Source organism: Tachypleus tridentatus, chromosome 5 (assembly GCF_004210375.1).
Source record: "Tachypleus tridentatus isolate NWPU-2018 chromosome 5, ASM421037v1, whole genome shotgun sequence".
NCBI classification, from domain to species: Eukaryota; Metazoa; Arthropoda; class Merostomata; order Xiphosura; family Limulidae; genus Tachypleus; species Tachypleus tridentatus.
The window spans coordinates 37,791,084-37,811,042 of record NC_134829.1 but is presented as its reverse complement, the minus strand read 5'-3'; the positions used below and the strand labels follow the sequence as shown (position 1 = coordinate 37,811,042).

General features: G+C 34.9%; 1 protein-coding gene and 1 long non-coding RNA gene across 4 annotated transcripts in view; both read right to left on the bottom strand.

The window, feature by feature from the left end:
• LOC143250955 (uncharacterized) overlaps positions 1-19,959 on the bottom strand; it is a 151,275-nt gene that overhangs the window by 26,064 nt on the left and 105,252 nt on the right. The window lies entirely within an intron of this gene.
• Positions 1,936-19,959, bottom strand: part of LOC143250954 (protein tiptop-like) — a 109,271-nt gene continuing 91,247 nt past the window's right edge. For 2 of the 3 annotated variants that reach the window (XM_076502183.1, XM_076502184.1), the window contains exon 2: positions 1,936-5,138. In XM_076502183.1, the coding sequence (XP_076358298.1) occupies positions 2,125-5,138 (3,014 nt within the window). In that variant the 3' untranslated portion in view covers positions 1,936-2,124. Of the gene's footprint in view, positions 5,139-9,447; positions 9,680-19,959 lie in introns of those variants that run through there. The other variant, XM_076502185.1, reaches the window with a different exon arrangement.

Genomic DNA, 19,959 nt, shown 5'->3' with positions numbered 1-19,959 from the left:
AATCCAACAGAAAATCGCTTATGGTGCAATTAATTCCCTAAATTTTATTTCCCAGCAAATCCACGACTTAATCCAAACTGTTGGTGAATGTTATAATTAACAAAATTGAAATTACTCCTTACAATAAATCAGATCGCTGTGTAAGCAAGTCAATAACTTGAGGATAAAAATACATATTTTTGTATCTCTGTTTTTTAAGCCTTGTATTAATTCTAAAAAATATAAAAAAGTTTTACTTGAAATTGTTTGTTTGTTTTGGAATTTCGCACAAAGCTACTCGAGGGCTATCTATGCTAGCCGTCCCTAATTTAGCAGTGTAAGACTAGAGGGAAGGCAGCTAGTCATCACCACCCACCGCCAACTCTTGGGCTACTCTTTTACCAACGAAAAGTGGGATTGACCGTCACATTATAAGCCCCCACGGCTGGGAGGGCGAGCATGTTTGGCGCGATGCGGATGCGAAGCCGCGACCCTCAGATTACGAGTCCCATGCCTAAACGCGCTTGGCCATGCCGGGCCACTTGAAATAGTAAAAATAGGCTAAGAAGCGTACATTGAAATACATGAGTAACATCAAAATGTAATAAGTGTCAAAATGTAGTGACCTATTAACCTATACTGTCACTTTAGTTATGTAACAAGTGTCAGAATGTGGTAGCAATAGATTACCTGGTATTCTATCCCATTACATTAGTTATGTAAAAAGTGTCAGAATATGGTAGCACTAGATTACCTGGTATTCTATCCCTTCACGTTAGTTATGTAACAAGTGTCAGAATGTGGTAGCACTAGATTACCTGGTATTCTATCCCTTCACGTTTGTTATGTAACAAGTGTCAGTATATGGTATCTCTAGATTACCTGATATTCTATCCCATTACATTAATTATGTAACAAGTGTCAGTATATAGTATCTCTAGATTACCTGATATTCTATCCCATTACATTAGTTATGTAGCAAGTGTCAGAATATGGTATCACTGAATTACATAGTAATCTATTCCATCTTAATTATGTTTTAGCTCTGTTTAGATTAAGTGATCTTGAGATCTAAAATAAACCAGTCCACTGCATGATTTGTAGTTATTTTTATTGATTTATATTAAGGATATTGGAAGGCACATTATTTGGCTAAATCGGGATGGAGTTGGATCCATTTACACAGAGTCCGCTGATATGAAAATCTTGAACAAAGTGTTAGAGAGGTCTCTAGCTCAACCCACAAAAAGCATTATTGTAGTTAAAAGAATTCTCCTGTATAATTGTATACAGTACTTCTGAGGAACTGTTCCTGTTGTGAAGAGTACTGTATACGGTACTTCTGAGGAACTGTTCCTGTTGTGAAGAGTACTGTGTACAGTACTTCTGAGGAACTGTTCCTGTTGTGAAGAGTACTGTATACGGTACTTCTGAGGAACTGTTCCTGTTGTGAAGAGTACTGTGTACAGTACTTCTGAGGAACTGTTCCTGTTGTGAAGAGTACTGTATACGGTACTTCTGAGGAACTGTTCCTGTTGTGAAGAGTACTGTGTACAGTACTTCTGAGGAACTGTTCCTGTTGTGAAGAGTACTGTGTACAGTACTTCTGAGGAACTGTTCCTGTTGAGAAGAGTATTGTATACAGTACTTCTGAGGAACTGTTCCTGTTGTGAAGAGTACTGTGTACAGTACTTCTGAGGAACTGTTCCTGTTGTGAAGAGTACTGTACTATTCTTTAGAGAACACGTTATAAAATATTTTCAAAGACCTTTTTAATAATCGTTAAGTGTGCTAAGTATTATTAAGAATATAGCATCATGTATCGGCAAAGTCACATACTTGCTTTGTTTAAGAAACAAATTTTCAGGTTGACTTATAAACTTGTAGTTAATAACAGGTATATTTTAATGGAATGAAAACTTATCAACTGAGAAAAAATTCACCATATATACAGGGTACAAAAAGCAAAACTATTTATAACAGTATCACAAATACAGTTCCAAAGGAGAATACAATAAAACACTGTCTTATCAACAGTAAGGAACTGGAGAAAATTTCATAGATTTTACATCACGTATTCGTATAATTTAGATATATTTTAAACAGTTTTTATGTACAGAAAAAGAGGAAAAAAATTCATTCATATTACACATATTTCTTCGACAGTTCTTTTGCTAGTTCGGTGTACTTTAAAAACTTCGAATGTGGACTTTCATCTGATGTTTCTGAAAGTGGCAGAGATTCTTTTGTCCCTAAATTGGCTTCACTTAATACTTTGTCACCAGGAGGCGGAGTTGCTTTCCAAACAAACGTATCAGGTAAATTTGTATCTTTCACAAAATGCATTTTACTCAGATGATGCCTATAAGCACTTTTCGAAACAAAATTCGTGTCACAAAAGGCACATTTCATCAGAGAATCTGATGTTGTAGGTTCAGTGCATGCCCAACTAAATGACAATATTGATCCTGGCGGAGTCTTGACAGCAGAACGTGAAACACTCACGTCTGTTTTGTCCAATAATTTTTGAAGTTCCCTAAGAGGGTGGCCTGTAAACGGTTTATCGTAATTTACATGATTTTTGTCTAGTTCATGGTTCACGTCTGTTGCAGAAAGTTTGGAAGAATTACTTAAGGATGATGGACTTGATTTACCTTTATTTTGTAGAGCATCACTAGAAGGAGATTCAGCTTCTTCTAGTTGTTCCAAGACATTTGTTTGACTCAGCAAATGACTGACATCACACGATTCTTCATGAGCACTTGATTCACCATTCGATTCATCAACCTCGGAGCAAGCGTCTAAAGAATCTTCACCATGATCAGTTGCTGGACTTTTTGATCGCACAGACCCCACTGGACTTTTCTCTACTTGTTTTTTTGAAGGGAAATAACCAGTGTCCTCTTCCTCAGTTCCTGATTTCACCGATTGTGGAGATGATTGCTTTTTGTATCGCAACGTAGAAAAGCCTGAAACGTCCGATTTAGTATTATAAATTATTTTTTCCTTATTTATTAAATAGTTTTCTTTCGGAAATTTGTTATTGGACATGCCAGCGACATCTCGCGACCTAAAGGTCCCGTTTTTAAGGTCTACTGTCATCTTGACTGGAAATTGGAAAGGAGGAGCTGTAATTGACGACATTTGGGGTTTGCTGGACGAATCAACTGCTCCTTTACCAGAGGAATGCCATGGAGGGCAAACTTCCTCATCAATACCTAGTCTTTGTAGAATGCCAGTAGAACCATTACTGCTCATTTTGCTTCTGTTTTGAAAACTCTTTTCGATCAGTTTTTCAATGGCGTTCAGCACAGAAGTTGATTTACTTCCTTTATCCACTTCATCACGTACAGAATACTTTTGTTCTTTTTCTCGAACGGTGTCTTCTTCAGAGCCTTTAAAGACTGTGGGTTTTGTTACATGAAGCCTACTTGATTTAGTTACCTCTTCGTCAGATTCAATTTTATCAAGAGTTCCAAATTCGGAATATTTCTTCTCTTGGTCGACAGCTCTCTCTGGAAAAAAATAATTTTTCAAAAGATGATAGGATTTAGAATTTTGAGTGCAGTTTTTTATATGTATTACAAAGTCTTTGGCGTCTACTTTCTCGGCGCATTCTTCACACGTAATTTTGCCACTAACTTTCTCACTGTCTGATGTTGATTTTTCGTTTCGTTCTTTAGGTATATTTAAGTTATTCATCTCCATTCTTTCTAATTCAAGAAGTTTTTTAACAGGCAAAGACTTTTTCCTCCTTTCTCTAGTTTGCCTGCGTCTTCCGCCACTTTCCGTAATGGTTCGTAAAATATGTTCTTTGTAATGAGCATTTTTCATCATGTGATAACTGAGTTCCTTGAGACTGCTAAACACTTGGTTACAAACCTTACAAGTTAAGACAGCATTTATCTGTGACTGTGACGTAATTTTGTCAGCTGGGACTTTCCAAGATATGATCTGCTCTTGACTGATAATATTATTATAGTGTTGAGTGACTCGCATATGATTGGTCATATCTGCCAGAGTCTTGAATGACTGTCCACACCACATGCATTTCAAGATTTGACGAGTTTGCTCAGCACCTTTACCTAACCAAACGTCTTGTCCTCTAACTAGCTTTCGAGGTAGTGCCATACTTTCTTTTATCAAGAGACTGTTGCCATTATTGGAAGATGAGCATTTTGGAACCGAAGATGGGTCGTCTGAGGAAATACTAGTGTTTGACGAAGTTGATGGTACAGACGTCTGTATGCCTGCCATCCCGCACTTTGAACTCTTCTGCATATGAATAGTCATTTCAGCTAGACTTTTAAATGATTGTTTACACCAAACACAAGTAAAAACATCTTTCGTTTGTTCTTCACTTTTGTTTATCCACTGATTCTGCCATGGATTTTGCCGGCTTCCTGTCCGATATTCCTGTGGCTTGGTGACTGTGTGACACAAGGCATTCATCTTTTCGAAAGCAGTAGCCATGTTGGAAGTTATAAGATTTGTATTAAGTAGTTGGCTTTCTAAAGATTCAACAGACTTGAGTGAAATATTGTATGATGTAGCTGAACTAACTTCAGATGTCTTAGAACTCTCGAAAGACATCAATTTTTCATTATAGGTTAATCCGTTCAGACAATCGCTTCGAGGAGACAGGGGAAAGAGATTGTCTACACGGCTTAATTTTGATTCCCTTGGATATTTTTCTGTATTTTTTCTTCTGTTTGGAGTGGAGAGATCAAGAGGTTCGTTTTGTGACTCATGGTGGAATCCGTTGATAGAGGACCCAGGGGATAAATTCGAAGCTATAGGGGAACACTGGTTTTGATTCCGAAAACTAAAGTCGATTGGTCCGTCATCCGTCATTGTTTCAACTGCAAAGTTGTTGCAATCAACAGTAGGATAAATTACAGACTGGTGATTGTTTGTTAATGACTGGGCAGAATACAAACTAATTTCTCTGGACGAATAAGTACCACTGTTGGCTTCGTTACTGTTAAGTTCATCAGAGTGTACCAGAGGAAGACTGGCATCACTAGAACGATTCTGGTGGTCCAGATCTGTCTGATTAGATAGTTCCTGGTTAATGTTCTGATCTTCAACTACATCGCAATCAGAACAAAAACTCTCACCATCAGCCATCTCCAACTTTCTGGCATCTCCATCTTCACCTGGAATATTAAAAAAAAAATCACAGAAAAGAGTTAGATCATGTTTGTTTGTTTTTACACAAAATTTCAAACTTGAATTTCAAAAATTAAAATGTCTAATTTGTTTTGATTTTGAAATTAAGTACAACGCTACACAAGGGAATTTCTGTGCTCTGCCCACCACTATCGAAGCCCGGTTTCCAGTAGTGTGAGCCCGCGGTCATACCGCTGTGCCACTGGAAAATGTCTAGTTATTAAGAGTAAGTTCTATTACAGACATAACTAAGCCCATTACATTTTTAAAAAACAACAACATAAAACCATCTTAACAGGTGCTAGCACCAAATATGCTCGCCCTTTCAGCCGTGGAGGTGTTATAATGTGACGGTCAATCCCACTATTCGTTGGTAAAAGAGTAGCCCAAGAGTTGATGGTGGGTGGTGATGGCTAGTTGCCTTCCCTCTAGTCTTACACTGCTAAATTATAGACGGCTATTGCAGATAGCCCTCGCGTAGCTTTGCGCGAAATTCAAAAACAAACAAAAAACAGATGCGCAGATTGGTTTCTTCTGGTGTCTAGTAAGGTTTTGCCTGTACTAACGTCTTATAGAAATGTAAAATAAAGGTCTAGGATCTTTATTGTTCACTTTTAAACAAAGCTGAGGTACCAAATCTGTCACATTCTCTTATTTTACAGGTGTACCATCTACATAAAGATACCATAAACCATCCCTAACCCCTGCTGCGGGTTGTTAAACGTCACTTTCAATAAACAAGGGTGCGTCGTCTCTGTTTTGACAGCTTTTAAATCATAGTCTTTCCAACACTTCAAACACAATAAAGTTGGGAATCAGATACAGTGTTGTACACAATAAGGTTTAGGAATGTTGCAGAACAGGAAAATGAAACAACAAGAAAACACACACACACAGATGTAAGTATATAAGTAACATTTAGAACAAAAAAACACATGAAGTCTTTTACAACTTAAGCCAACTAAAAATTAACTTTTTTTTTTTCAAAACAAACGTACATTCAGATATTAATGTTTTACAAAACATATACAAGTGTTGATTTGTTATGGTTTGTTTTGAATTTCGTGTAACGCTACAGGAGAGATATTTGCGCTAGTCGTCCTTAATTTAGCAGTGTAAGACTAGAGGGAAGGAAACTAGTCATCACCACCCACTGCCAACTCTTGGGCTACTCTTTTACCAACGAATAGTGGGATTAACCGAAACATTATAACGCCCCCATGGCTGAAAGAGCGAGCATGTTTGGTGTGACAGGTATTCAAACCCGCGACCCTTGGATTACGAGTCGAGTGCCTTAACCATCTAGCCATGCCAGGCTTCATTTACAAGTAAGTTTAACCTTTTGTTTAATATTTAAACTATTAATAAAATATTCACAGATAATTTAAAATATGAATTTTTTCTCCGTACTATAATGTGTTATTTCTTTAAAGAAAAGAAAGAATCTATTTATATTCGAAATATCACTTAGCTTAAGGTGTGTATTTATACAAATAATCATACATATATATTGACTTTAATGTTTATCATAACCCTTTCTTTTTATCTATAATCTGTATTTTGTAATTGAATAGTAGATGTAACATAAGACGTAGTTTTACCAGTGTATTGTACAAAATGGCACAAAAAATACTGTATTTGAAAAACAAATCACAATTGCATCTAATTTAAAAAGATTGTATAAGGGTCAGGTGTTTAACTTTAAACGTTAATAAATCAAACCTCAATTTAAATTCCTAATTGTATCATTATAAGATGTTAAATGTTTATATTTAAAATGACACCATTTTGTGGGGGTCTTAGGAGTGTGTGTGCTAACATTTTTTCTTCTGTGCTCTTCTCCTAGGAACGGCTTCGAATCCCCATCACACCAAACATGCTCGCCCTTCAGCCATGTGGGCGTTATAATTTGACGGTCAATCACACTATTCGTTGGTAAAAGAGTAGCCCAAGAGTTGGCGGTGGGTGGCGATGACTAGCTACCTTTCCTCTAGTCTTACACTGTTAAATAAGCGCAGATAGCCCTCGTGTAGGTTTGCGCGAAATTCAACAAAACAAAGCCAGTCTCCTCAAAATATCAAATAATTATTAAAATGGAATATAACATCACGTTTGTTAGAAAGATCGAGTTTTTAATGTATGGGATATAAAACTGTTTTCTGATATTTTCTATGTTCCATTTGTAAAGTGAAATGTATAAGGTCCAAGAAGAATTATTTGAGTGAAATAAAAATGGTGATATACATTTATATAACTAGCTGTTAACAATCGAATTAACAAAATTAATTATTCACAATTAAAAATTGTATAACCAACTGTCATAAGTCAAACACGTATGATAAGTTATTTAAATCCAAAGTCATTTAACAATCAAAATAACATAAGCATCACCAATTGTTTAACTCAAGAAACTCTACGTAAATGTAAAATTTAATAACATTTAAGTTATTATACTGAGTGTTCGGAAAGTCACTGTGCAGTTTTGTCTGTTAATAAATATATAAGTGAACAGTGACTTTCCGAACACCCTGTACGTTCGTTGATTTACCGAACAGATATTTAACGATTTTGCATTATGTTTCTTTCCTTCGGATATTGACACAAAGTCACAAAAAGTCTTATTTGCGCTAGCTCAGCTACTAGTTTTGAACTGATATACAGGTTAAGAAGAAAGAAAGCTAGTCAAAAGCATCCACCGCCAACTTTTGAGCTACTTTCATATGAGAGAATAATGATATTTGATCTTCACTCTTTATCGTGTACCCACAACTCAAAGGTGTGAATCGCGACAATATCAGATATTTATGTTTTAAGTACAACAGCAGTATTAGATATTTATGTTTTAAGTACAGCGACAGTATTAGATATTTATGTTTTAAGTGCAGCGAAAGTATTAGATATTTATGTTTTAAGTACAGCGACAGTATTAGATATTTATGTTTTAAGCACAACAGTATTAGATATTTATGTTTTAAATACAACAGTATTAGATATTTATGTTTTAAATACAGCGACAGTATTAGATATTTATGCTTTAAGCACAACAGTATTAGATATTTATGTTTTAAGTGCAGCGACAGTATTAGATATTTATGTTTTAAGTACAGCGACAGTATTAGATATTTATGTTTTAAGCACAGCAGTATTAGATATTTATGTTTTAAATACAGCGACAGTATTAGATATTTATGTTTCAAGTACAGCGACAGTATTAGATATTTATGTTTTAAATACAGCAACAGTAGTAGATATTTGCATTTTAAGTGCAACAACAGCATCAGATATTTATGTTTTAAGTACAATAACAGTATCAAATATTTATGTTTTAAGTACAATAACAGTATCAAATATTTATGTTTTAAGTGCAGTGACAGTATTTGATATTTATGTTTCAAGTACAGTGACAGTATTAGATACTTATGTTTTAAGTACAGCGATAGTATTAGATATTTGCATTTTAAGTACAACAACGATATCAGATATTTATGTTTTAAGTGCAGCGACAGTATTAGATATTTATGTTTTAAGTGCAGCGACAGTATTAGATATTTATGTTTTAAGCACAACAGTATTAGATATTTATGTTTTAAGTACAGCGACAGTATTAGATATTTATGTTTTAAGTACAGCGACAGTATTATATATTTATGTTTTAAGCACAACAGTATTAGATATTTATGTTTTAAGCACAACAGTATTAGATATTTATGTTTTAAGTACAGCGACAGTATTAGATATTTATGTTTTAAGTACAGCGACAGTATTAGATATTTATGTTTTAAGCACAACAGTATTAGATATTTATGTTTTAAGTGCAGTGACAGTATTTGATATTTATGTTTTAAGCACAACAGTATTAGATATTTATGTTTTAAGCACAACAGTATTAGATATTTATGTTTTAAGCACAACAGTATTAGATATTTATGTTTTAAGTACAGCGACAGTATTAGATATTTATGTTTTAAGTACAGCGACAGTATTAGATATTTATGTTTTAAGCACAACAGTATTAGATATTTATGTTTTAAGTGCAGTGACAGTATTTGATATTTATGTTTTAAGCACAACAGTATTAGATATTTATGTTTTAAGTGCAGTGACAGTATTTGATATTTATGTGTTAAGTGCAGTGACAGTATTTGATATTTATGTGTTAAGTACAGTGACAGTATTAGATACTTATGTTTTAAGTACAGTGACAGTATTAGATACTTATGTTTTAAGTACATCAACATATTAGATACTTATATTTTAAGTACAGCTAGGTACTCTTTATGACTGAAACTGACTTACCAGGAGACTTGAAACACAGCTCCCTCTGATCTAACAGCTGAACAAGACCTCACTATAAGTAAAGTTATCCAGCAATGGGGTTTTTAAATAAAGTTTCCTAAAATGATTAGGTCATGTGTAATAAACTAAAGTTAGTGGCAATATTTAACCCTATCTTAAGGTTGTAGCCATCTGTACTTTACCTAATGCTAGCAGCTTGCCAAATTTCAACTCTATAACCGTACAACCAAGGAATATATATATAAAAGAAAAGTGGGTGAGAGTTCTAGACACATTCAGAGAAGTAATGTTACAAAAAAAAAACCATATCAATTATAAAGGATTTACAGACGACGACATGAGTAAATCTGTGCTCCCCACAGTCAAGGAGCACCGACTGGGTCAACCTGATTGGTTTGCAATCCGTCTTTTAACTGATAAAATAATACATCTGACACTCACCACCAGGGGTACACATCACTTCACTCTTGTAGCGTCAAGTTAGTCCCTGTTTGCAAGCATTGTAGATTTTACTAGGATGTTTCAGTAATATTGAAAATATTGTAGTGGCTTAGGACAAATCTACAATCTCTTGTCCTTCTTTACGTCTGAGGGTTTTCAAAACTAATAGCTATGTTTACATTTTAGCCATATAATTCTAAACTAAGCTCGTTCTTTTGTCTCTATATTTACGTGAAAGTAAAATGTAAAGACAAACAGGTTAGAAGAACAGTAGACAAGGTACACCACACAATGTTCTTACGTATTGCATTAACCTAGATTCGAACGTAACCTACTGTCTAGTGTAATCGTGGACTTTGAATCCTAGAATGATTGAAACAAAGAAAGAAGGGTAGGAGATGAACCACAGAACCACTTGACAAAGTGATGATAGAAACAAAGAAAGAGGGGCAGGAGATGAACCACGGAACCACTTAACAAAGTGATGATGTAAACAAAAAAAGAGGGGTAGGAGATGAACCACAGAACCACTTGACAAAGTTATGATATAAACAAAGAAAGAGGGGTAGAAGATGAACCATAGAACCATATGACAAAGTTATGATGTAAACAAAGAAAGAGGGGTAGAAGATGAACCATAGAACCATATGACAAAGTTATGATGTAAACAAAGAAAGAGAGGTAGAAGATGAACCATAGAACCACATGACAAAGTTATGATGTAAACAAAGAAAGAGGGGTAGAAGATGAACCATAGAACCACATGACAAAGTTATGATGTAAACAAAGAAAGAGGAGTAGGAGATGAACCACAGAACCACTTGACAAAGTGATGATGTAAACAAAGAAAGAGGGGTAGAAGATGAACCACAGAACCACATGACAAAGTTATGATGTAAACAAAGAAAGAGGAGCAGGAGATGAACCACAGAACCACATGACAAAGTTATAATGTAAACAAAGAAAGAGGAGTAGAAGATGAACCACAGGACCACTGATGTAAACAAAGAGATGATGACAAAGTCATGATGTAAACAAAGAAAGAGGGGTAGAAGATGAACCACAGAACCACATGACAAAGTTATGATGTAAACAAAGAAAGAGGAGTAGAAGATGAACCACAGAACCACATGACAAAGTTATGATGTAAACAAAGAAAGAGGAGTAGGAGATGAACCACAGAACCACTTGACAAAGTGATGATGTAAACAAAGGAAGTGGGGTAAGAGGTGAACCATAGAATCACATGACAATGTAATGGTGGAAACAAAGAAAGAGAGGTAGCAAATAAACCACATGAGAAATGGATTGTGGAAACAAAGAGTGGCAAGAGATGAACCGCAGAACCACATGACAAAGTAATGATGAAAGCAGAATACTTTGTTGGTGTTAAGGTAATTTATTTCATTTTTTTTTTTTTTATGAATGAATGAATGCATAATTTAAAATGTTACTGACAATACACAAAACAATTAAATGTATTTTTTGTAGTAATTATTAATTTAAAAAGAGAAATAAAAAAGAAGTGCCGACTTTAAAGCCTGTCTAATTTTATGAAATTATTACAATAAGATATATATTTCAAATAAGATGTATATTACACTAAATGATCGGTCAAGAACAATTTTTCACTTAAAGTTACAAGAGATATCACCACAGAGGGCGATCGAAAACTGTTAAGTTGTTGGCTTTGGATGCATGTATGCATTTTGTTGACTATAATAAGTAAACAAACAACTGTTTGTTAGCGCAGCGTTGTTTTTTGTTTGTGTTTTTTTTTAGAAAACATACTACATATTTCGACATTATATTTTCTGCAACACATATATCTGAGTTTGCAAACAGTTGTTTGTGAATTTAGTACTTTATTAACATACTGTATTTTCCTACACAAGTATTATGCTGATTGATTAGCGGTAACATTCATTAAGCCTAATTATGAAATGAGATTATTGTACACTTACATACTTTTATGCATAAAACCATCCGAAAAATCTGTCATATTAATTGCTATTCCACTTACAGCTAACGTGTAATTTCTTACACTTGAGAGTCAACTCAGTTTCAATATAAATTACGTCAGTAACCGGATTTCTTTAAGCCCGCGGGCGGCCAATAATCGAATGCTAGAAAGTCACGTGACCTCTGCTTGTCAGGTAAGTCCTTGATGAATGAGTGACCGCGATGAGACGAGCCCAGCCCTGAAAACTGCTCATAATCAACAGAGCTTGGGTTCAAGGATGTAATATTTAATGAAACTATCTCATTACATACATACCCGTATGATATAAACAGGTTGGTTTTGAAAGAATGCTGGTAATATATACGTTCGGTAAGCGAACAGTTTACGTCAAACGCGTTATTATAACAACTGCTACACATTTTGAAAATTCAGTTGTATAGCAAGACAGCAAATTTCACAGGCAGGTGGCGTGGGACTATTCAGTTCAGTTATTGCTTTTTATATTCGAGCAGGATATATATTTCCAAGACTTTTATTCCTATATATTTTGATACCTGCTGTTTTAAAGCAGTTATATGTAATAATTTGTGTATCTGATGGAATTTGAATATAAAAAGGAAACTAAATTCGTCGTCCAGTTAGTAATCCTGATATTTTGTTTTTTCTTCCTCTCCTGTACATATACATATATAATATATACATATAATATCTCCTGAAATTTATAAATTAATAAAAATATTATTTATGAACAACAATTTTTGCTCACGTAAATTATTAACAAGTTCTACATGAGATTACCATTTCATGACACCATGTAATAAAGCACAGAAAATGCATAGAGATCGAATTCTAAAAAAAATTTGCACAGATAAAGTGAAGCATATGATAGACCACTAATGACGTGTTAAACAAAATGGTGGCTAACAATAAGCGCAGACCAATAAGTTAAGCACAGTACAATGATTTGAAGTACCTACAGATTATATATATACATATATATTTACTTATTATTGCGTCCGTAATACGTACACTAGCTAAGTTCGTGAAAAATGAAAGCATTTACGTCATCATAGTGGTTCAATATGACAAAATAGGAAAGCAAAATATCATGTGTTACTTGTTCATTATCCACAAGAAGGAAGCCTTAGCTTCAACTAATCTGCACAGCACTTGATATCAATCTACAGAAAATGTCATTTAATTACCCAGTATTAATTACGGTTTAGAAAAGTGTACGCCAAGTGTATAACACGAGCTCCTTTCTTATCACAAAACAGGCATCAGTCGTGATGGTTACCAACTGTAAGGATTCCTAAAATTATGATTTTCAGACAGGTTGTTAAATGATCGAGTAATTATGATTCCTAATATTCAGTGTAAAAAGCACGGGATGTCTCCTCTCAACATCTATCAGTGTTCTCACATCTCCCTTATCCGGGTTCCTGTCTTTGTCCAAAAAACACAAATCTTGCATCTCACTCCAAGATAAAATTCCACATCTGAGTTTGATAGAATGACAATTTGATATCACAATACGTTTTTTAAAATGTTTTCCCCTCCACATCAGGGTCTGAATTTTAATAACTTAAGTCAGTACTACGTCTAAACAGCTTCCGGCGCTCCGTGGTTTCAAAGAGAACTTCGCTTTGTCTGCAACAGTACAAAGTTTTTGAATTTCCAAGGGTTAATCGTGTAGAAGGTCCCCCCCCTACCGACATCCTGGACGCTGGTCCATGGCAGCAGTGCATTTCGTCACCTGATTTGTATGTTAATTCTAACGGGTTTTCTTTGTCTCAGCAGCCACAACAGCGACTGTTTCAGTTGCATAGATAAATATGTTACTGCCAGAAAAGCATTTTCTGGATATAAATACCTTTTGAAACAGCAGTTCGGGCCACTAAAACTACTGATCCAGTTATAGACGACACGTAAAGATAACGTTCTATAACTTCGTCAGGTTTGGCCATTTCTAAGAAAGTTGATGTACCTACAATATTTCGTAATCAATTCCTCCTTGAATCGAACAATTAAAACTTGTCACAAACTAACGTCTCTAAATGGACAAAATATCCCTCGTTCCAAACCAGGCCACGCAATTTTCTTTGCACTGGCTGTATTAAGACACAAGTTTGGAAGATACTACCATCAACATTTCATCGACCTGCGATACATTGGACCATTTAAACCTTTAATAATACTCATCCCTAACTGGACCGTAATTTATCCACCCATGGGTTGTGCATTAACAACGTTTGTTAAGGGAGCTTGTTCTGTTATTTTAAGGAATTAATGAAGTAAGATAAATAAAAACAAATCAATTCAATTATTTGCTTGGAAGAGCACCAAACCTCAATAAGACATGTGTGTTGCTCGTGCTTGAGAAAATGCGTTTCTTTTAAAAATCGAACTGAATGATTTATGAACTTGTTCACAGGCAATAGAAAAAAAAAAAAACAATTCTCCAAGTATGGTATGGATGTCACAAAACTTATATATTTATATACAAACAATGGTGTTATTACATTTTCGAATGTGAAATTTTTTAATAAAATGTTTAATATTTTCCAGCCATTTAGTTCAATGAACAATCAATAAACATCACTGTCAAATGACATCCAATTACAAAGCTTGCAACATTCTCTTCTAAATACAAATGAGTTACGAACGGCAAAATAAGCCTCACCTCTGTTCACTTTCTATGCTTGAGTTTTTTTGGGTTTTTTTTGAGACAAGGTATATTATTTGAGATTGATTTTCTACAAATCTAAATTACGGTAAAATTACCAGTTTCTATTGAAAGTCTGTCATTTATTCTGTAAAAGACTATTTGATTGGGAGTAGGACAAGGCAATAGAAACAAGTAGAACTTAACATTTCATAAGCTTTTGCCCAAATCTCACCAAATCATACTGACAACCGTGACAAACATTTCAGCTCTTGAATCGATTTTTCAAAACCTAAAATTTTCTGAAATAAACATTGATTTACAGACTAACTACTACTGCTTACTTGTATGATTAATAAACTAATGATTTATTTTTCTGTTTCACTTTGAACAACATCTTACGAAGGATGTAAAGAATTATAAGGAATAATTCCAACTACATTGGAACTTGTTGTGGTAAACTGGTCACTTATTCTCCACAGGTGAGAAGTCAGGATATATATAAAAGATGATATAATAGATTAAATCCTTAGCTTTAAAGATATCTATGAATTCTATATAAATAAAGCCTCAAGGAAAAGACTGGTTCAGGTTTGTTTGTTTGTTTTAGAATTTCGCGCAAAGATACATGAGGGCTATCTGCACTAGCTGTCTCTAAATTACCAGTGTAAGACTAGAGGGAAGGCAACTAATCATCACCACCCACTGCTAACTCTCGGGCTACTTTGTTACCAACAAATAGTGGGATAACTGTCACATTATAATGCCCACACAGCTGAAAGAGCGAGCATGTTTGATGTGACGGTGATTCGAGCCCGCGACCCTCAAATTGTGAACCCCCTACCATCTGGCTAAGCCAGGCTACAAATTGGCGGAATATTGGAATCTAAATGGTTGACTTGTTTTTACAATTAATAATATAATTTATCATGTGTCTCACTTATGAACGAAGAATGAACTATCGTTTTTAAAATTTACAAATTTCTGTGCGTGTGTTTTACAAACCCAGACTTATGGGTTTTAATTTTCAACAATAAAATAGGTACGTGTGCTGAGCTGAGTGCATTCACCTTGTCGTTCAGCTTACGGCACAAAAATAATTGGTATGTCAGTTAGTCTATGCTATAGGTCAGGTAGACAGGAAGTTTTTATTTCATCGCTTCTCAAGATTGTATAAACACAAGTATTCGAGGACTCTTTTCAAAAGAAAGAAACGCCTCTTTAAAATCTTATCACAACATATATTCATTTTTAATTCTTCAGCGGACAGGAAGAAAACGTTGAAGAGTGTGTGGGGGAAGTGATGCTCCAGTGCTATGTCTACATACAAATAAGGATGCACTCTGAGATGTGATATCATACAGTTATCTCCTTCTATTTAATCTAAATAACTTTATAGCATAGTGATAATAATGTAAACAAAAACACGTTTCTAACCTTTCTAAGGAAGAAAAATAAGTAAGTGGAACAGAATAATAAAAAAGGCTCAGATTCCACGTTACCACTGAAATCGGTCACATGACAAAGATTTAATTGGATAATGTCACGCTCGATTACACTTGTTTTGAAATAGTCTTCCTGCATATCACGAATGAAAAAAACATAATTAATTATCGATTTTTTTTCACCGAACTCTAAATGATGGTAACAAGAAGGCCAGTTGTTAACTACAGCATGTCACACCAGAACGAAGCTCTTATTCTACAAATGTTCATGCTAACTTGCCACCCCTAGCACTACTTTAACACACAACTCACAGAAATGAAAGGTTAATAAGTTTTTCTTAAAGGTTTGAAGAATAAACAACACACAGAGAGACGTTCATTATTGACGAGACCTTTTTATTATAAATATGACATGTAAAGAACACTAAGCAAGTCGAAAAAATTACTTGCGAAAATAAAAGAGTAAAATTAATAAACATGCAAATATTTAGCTCCATACACGTCAAAGAAACATATAACTTTTTAAGAGGCTCGGCATGTCCAGCTGGTTAAGGCACTCGACTCGCAATCCGAGGGTCGTAGGTTCGAGTCCCCATCACACCAAACATGCTCGCCCTTTCAGCCGTTGAGGCGTTATAATGTGACGATCAATCCCACTATTCGTTGGTAAAAAAAAGTAGCCTAAGAGTTGGCGGTGGGTGGTGATGACTAGCTGCCTTTCCTTTTTCGGTGCGACCGGGATTCGAACCCGCGACCCTCGAATTACGAGTCGAACGCCTTAACACATTTGACCATGCCGGGCCCTTATGGGTTGTTAATAGAGAAGAGAGTAATATTCTACTGCACGCCTTGTGCAGAAATTTGTAAGAAAATTAAAAAAATGTTAAAGCAATTAATGTTTCGTTGCACATCACTCCGTAAATATAAGAAAATTAATTAAAAAGTTTAAGAAACGTCGTACTTACAAATACCCTCGCTAGTCTCAGTAGATAGCTCGTTGTGGCTTTGCTATAAGAAAACCACACACACATGCGCACATAAAACTACGATTTTCTTTTCCAGATGTTTTTTATATCAAAGGTAATTGGAGACTATGAAACGGTATTAAAACGTTTTAATTTCTTAAAAGGTTAAACAAGTGTAATGAGAAAATAATATTTTTGCTGGTATTTGAATTCGATTAAAAGAGAACCACAACTACAATTCCGCAGTTTCTCGCTTTGGCTCATGGTCCATTCATTAGTCAAGAGTAAGTTTACGACCAAAACTTAACATGTAAAGTTTTCAGAGGATAAAGAAGAGCAGGTGTGTGTGTGTGTGTGTGTGTGTGCTTTTGTTTTTCAGTGAGTAGTAACTTCTACATGTATGTTTGGCTGTGAAAACCTTTACGTTTCAAGAATTGGTATTCGGAATGGTCCGGTGGTTACGGCGCTCGACTCGTTACTAGATGGTCGTGGGTCCGAATCCCCATTGTACCAAACATTTTCGCCTTTTCAGCCGTGGGGCGTTATAATGTGACGGTCAATCCCACTATTCGTTAGTAAAAGAGTATCCCAAGAGTTGACGGTGGGTGGTGATGACAAACTGCCTTCTCTCTAGTCTTACACTGCTAAATTAGGGACGGCTAGCGCAGATAGCCGTCGTGTAGCTTTGCGCGAAATTCAAAAACAAACAAAATAAACCATCAGACTTATTCTCAGAAGGAAGAGGTTAACGAAACCTGACCCTCCTGGGTAGATAAACATCAATACTCAAATAGTAGCAGTGGTGGTGACAACTAGCTGCCTTCCCTCTAGTGTTACAGTACCAAATTAGAGATGGCAAGTGCAAATAGCCCTCATGTAACCTTGCGCGAAATTAAAAAAAAAAACAAACAAACAGAAATCAAGAGTTGGATAAAAGTTTCAGCAAGTGCGAACACTGTGATAAGTAACAAAGGTTTGTACTTACTTTATATGAATATAACCCTAAAATAATTCGTTATATGTACTTCTGCGCAAACTCTAAATTTTGTAAACATACCTACAAAAGCTATTTTTTCCACCGCAAGTGTGATGAGTACTGTAAAACAAAGATGACCGAAATCAACTTCATATTCGTTTTTTTCTTACCCCCTTTAAAAATTGAATATCTTAGAATATAAAACTAAGGTATTTCGTCTGGCAAACAGAAAAAGAAGTCTGAAATCGGGTAATTACTGTCACAAGAATTGAAGTCAAGAGAAGACTTGCAGTAGACACGCATGAGAAGCGTCTCTTTCAATAAATCATGGCTGCCTTTTGAAAGTTGGTGGCCTCACCTGCTCAACCTTTCTCGTCGGTTCAAACTTGTGGTGATAGAATGGGAAATGAAATCGTGGGATCTTATCAAAGAGGTCGTTGACACCAAAAAGCGAACATATCCAAACGAAACATACAAAGCCACATTCAGGAATAGATGACACACGTGCCTTTTATTTTTCTCTTTATGACGAAAGTCATTCTAAATAAGACATTAAATTAACGGGCCTGTAACACCTTAAGACATAACGAGTCACAGAAAAGCATTCCACTTGTTTCACCTTTGTTGTTATTTATAATGATGAAAAAAAGTTAAAGTTCATACGGATAAACGTTCCAGGAAAAACACACCACTAACTTTCCTATTGTAACGAAAAACACGTGAAAAGAAAAAAGGTTTTAAAGGAAATAAAATATTAATCTTATTAATAATAGCCCCTTGCTAGTACAGTGGTAACTCTCCAGATTTACAACGCTAAAATCAGGGGTTCGATTCCTCTCGGTGGGCTCAGCAGATAGCCCGATGTGGTTTTGCAAAAAGAAAACACACACACATTAATGACAGAAGCAGTTAAAATGAAACCTAACTAAACTGCTTTACTGTTGAGGCAAAAAAAGAAAAAGAGACACATTTTTTATTTTAGAAGTTAGCTTCTTTAATTAATACGTAAATGACGTCCAGCGGTAAGTCTACGAATTTACAACGCTAAAATCATGGGTTCGATTCCCCTCGGTGGACTCAGCACTGCTGAGTTAATTAAAAAGTTTTCGAAACGTCGTACTTACAAATACCCTCGCTAGTCTCAGCAGATAGCTCGTTGTGGCTTTGCTATAAGAAAACACACACACGTAAATGAAGCATTCAACTAGAAATTATTAATAACAAAATCCTGAAACAAATAACGGCTAGCAGCTAAACTATGCATATAAAAGAAATCAATAGGTTTTATAAGTTTATAGCAGAGAAATGTTTATATTTGTTAACTTGGAACAAAGATTTAGGATATAATTTGGTCTTAGTAACTAAACTATAAAAATCCTACACATTGAAATAATAGCATTGTCATTTTTCACTTTTTTGCATTTTTGAAAACTTGTATTTGTCTTTTCATTTATAAAAAAAAACCTGAAAATTGGGCTCTCTGTGTTACACGTAAACCGAACAACGAGTTTCAGTGTTTTAAGTCCTAACTTTTACCTCTGATTTATATGGGAAACTTTTAAAAATCTCAGAACGTTAGCGTAGATTAATTTATACGTAAATACACAAAAAAATATTTCAACCACATCTGTTAGGTTTTCATTAACATAAACTCGACGACTAATTAATTAATTAATGAATACCAATGAAAATTGTTTCTGAATTTCGTATTTCGCTTTCTGGAATTGAAGTTAAAACAAGGTATAATCCGTAAACAATGATTCATATTTTATAAAACTGAAATTAAACTACAGAATTAAAATTGGACAAAATACACGTACTTACGCAAAGGGGGAGCTCAGGTGAACACCCTGTGTTTATAGTGTAAAAAAAAAAATGCTTATATGGTTATACCGCTTATGGTATTTAACATTTTCTACATATTCTACATTCATCTAACAAAGATTAGTATTTTTGGGATGGTTTGTTTGTTTAAAAAGCTACACAATGGACTACCTGCGCTCTGTCCACTACAGGTATCGAAACCCGGATTCAAACGTCGTAATTCCGTAGACACA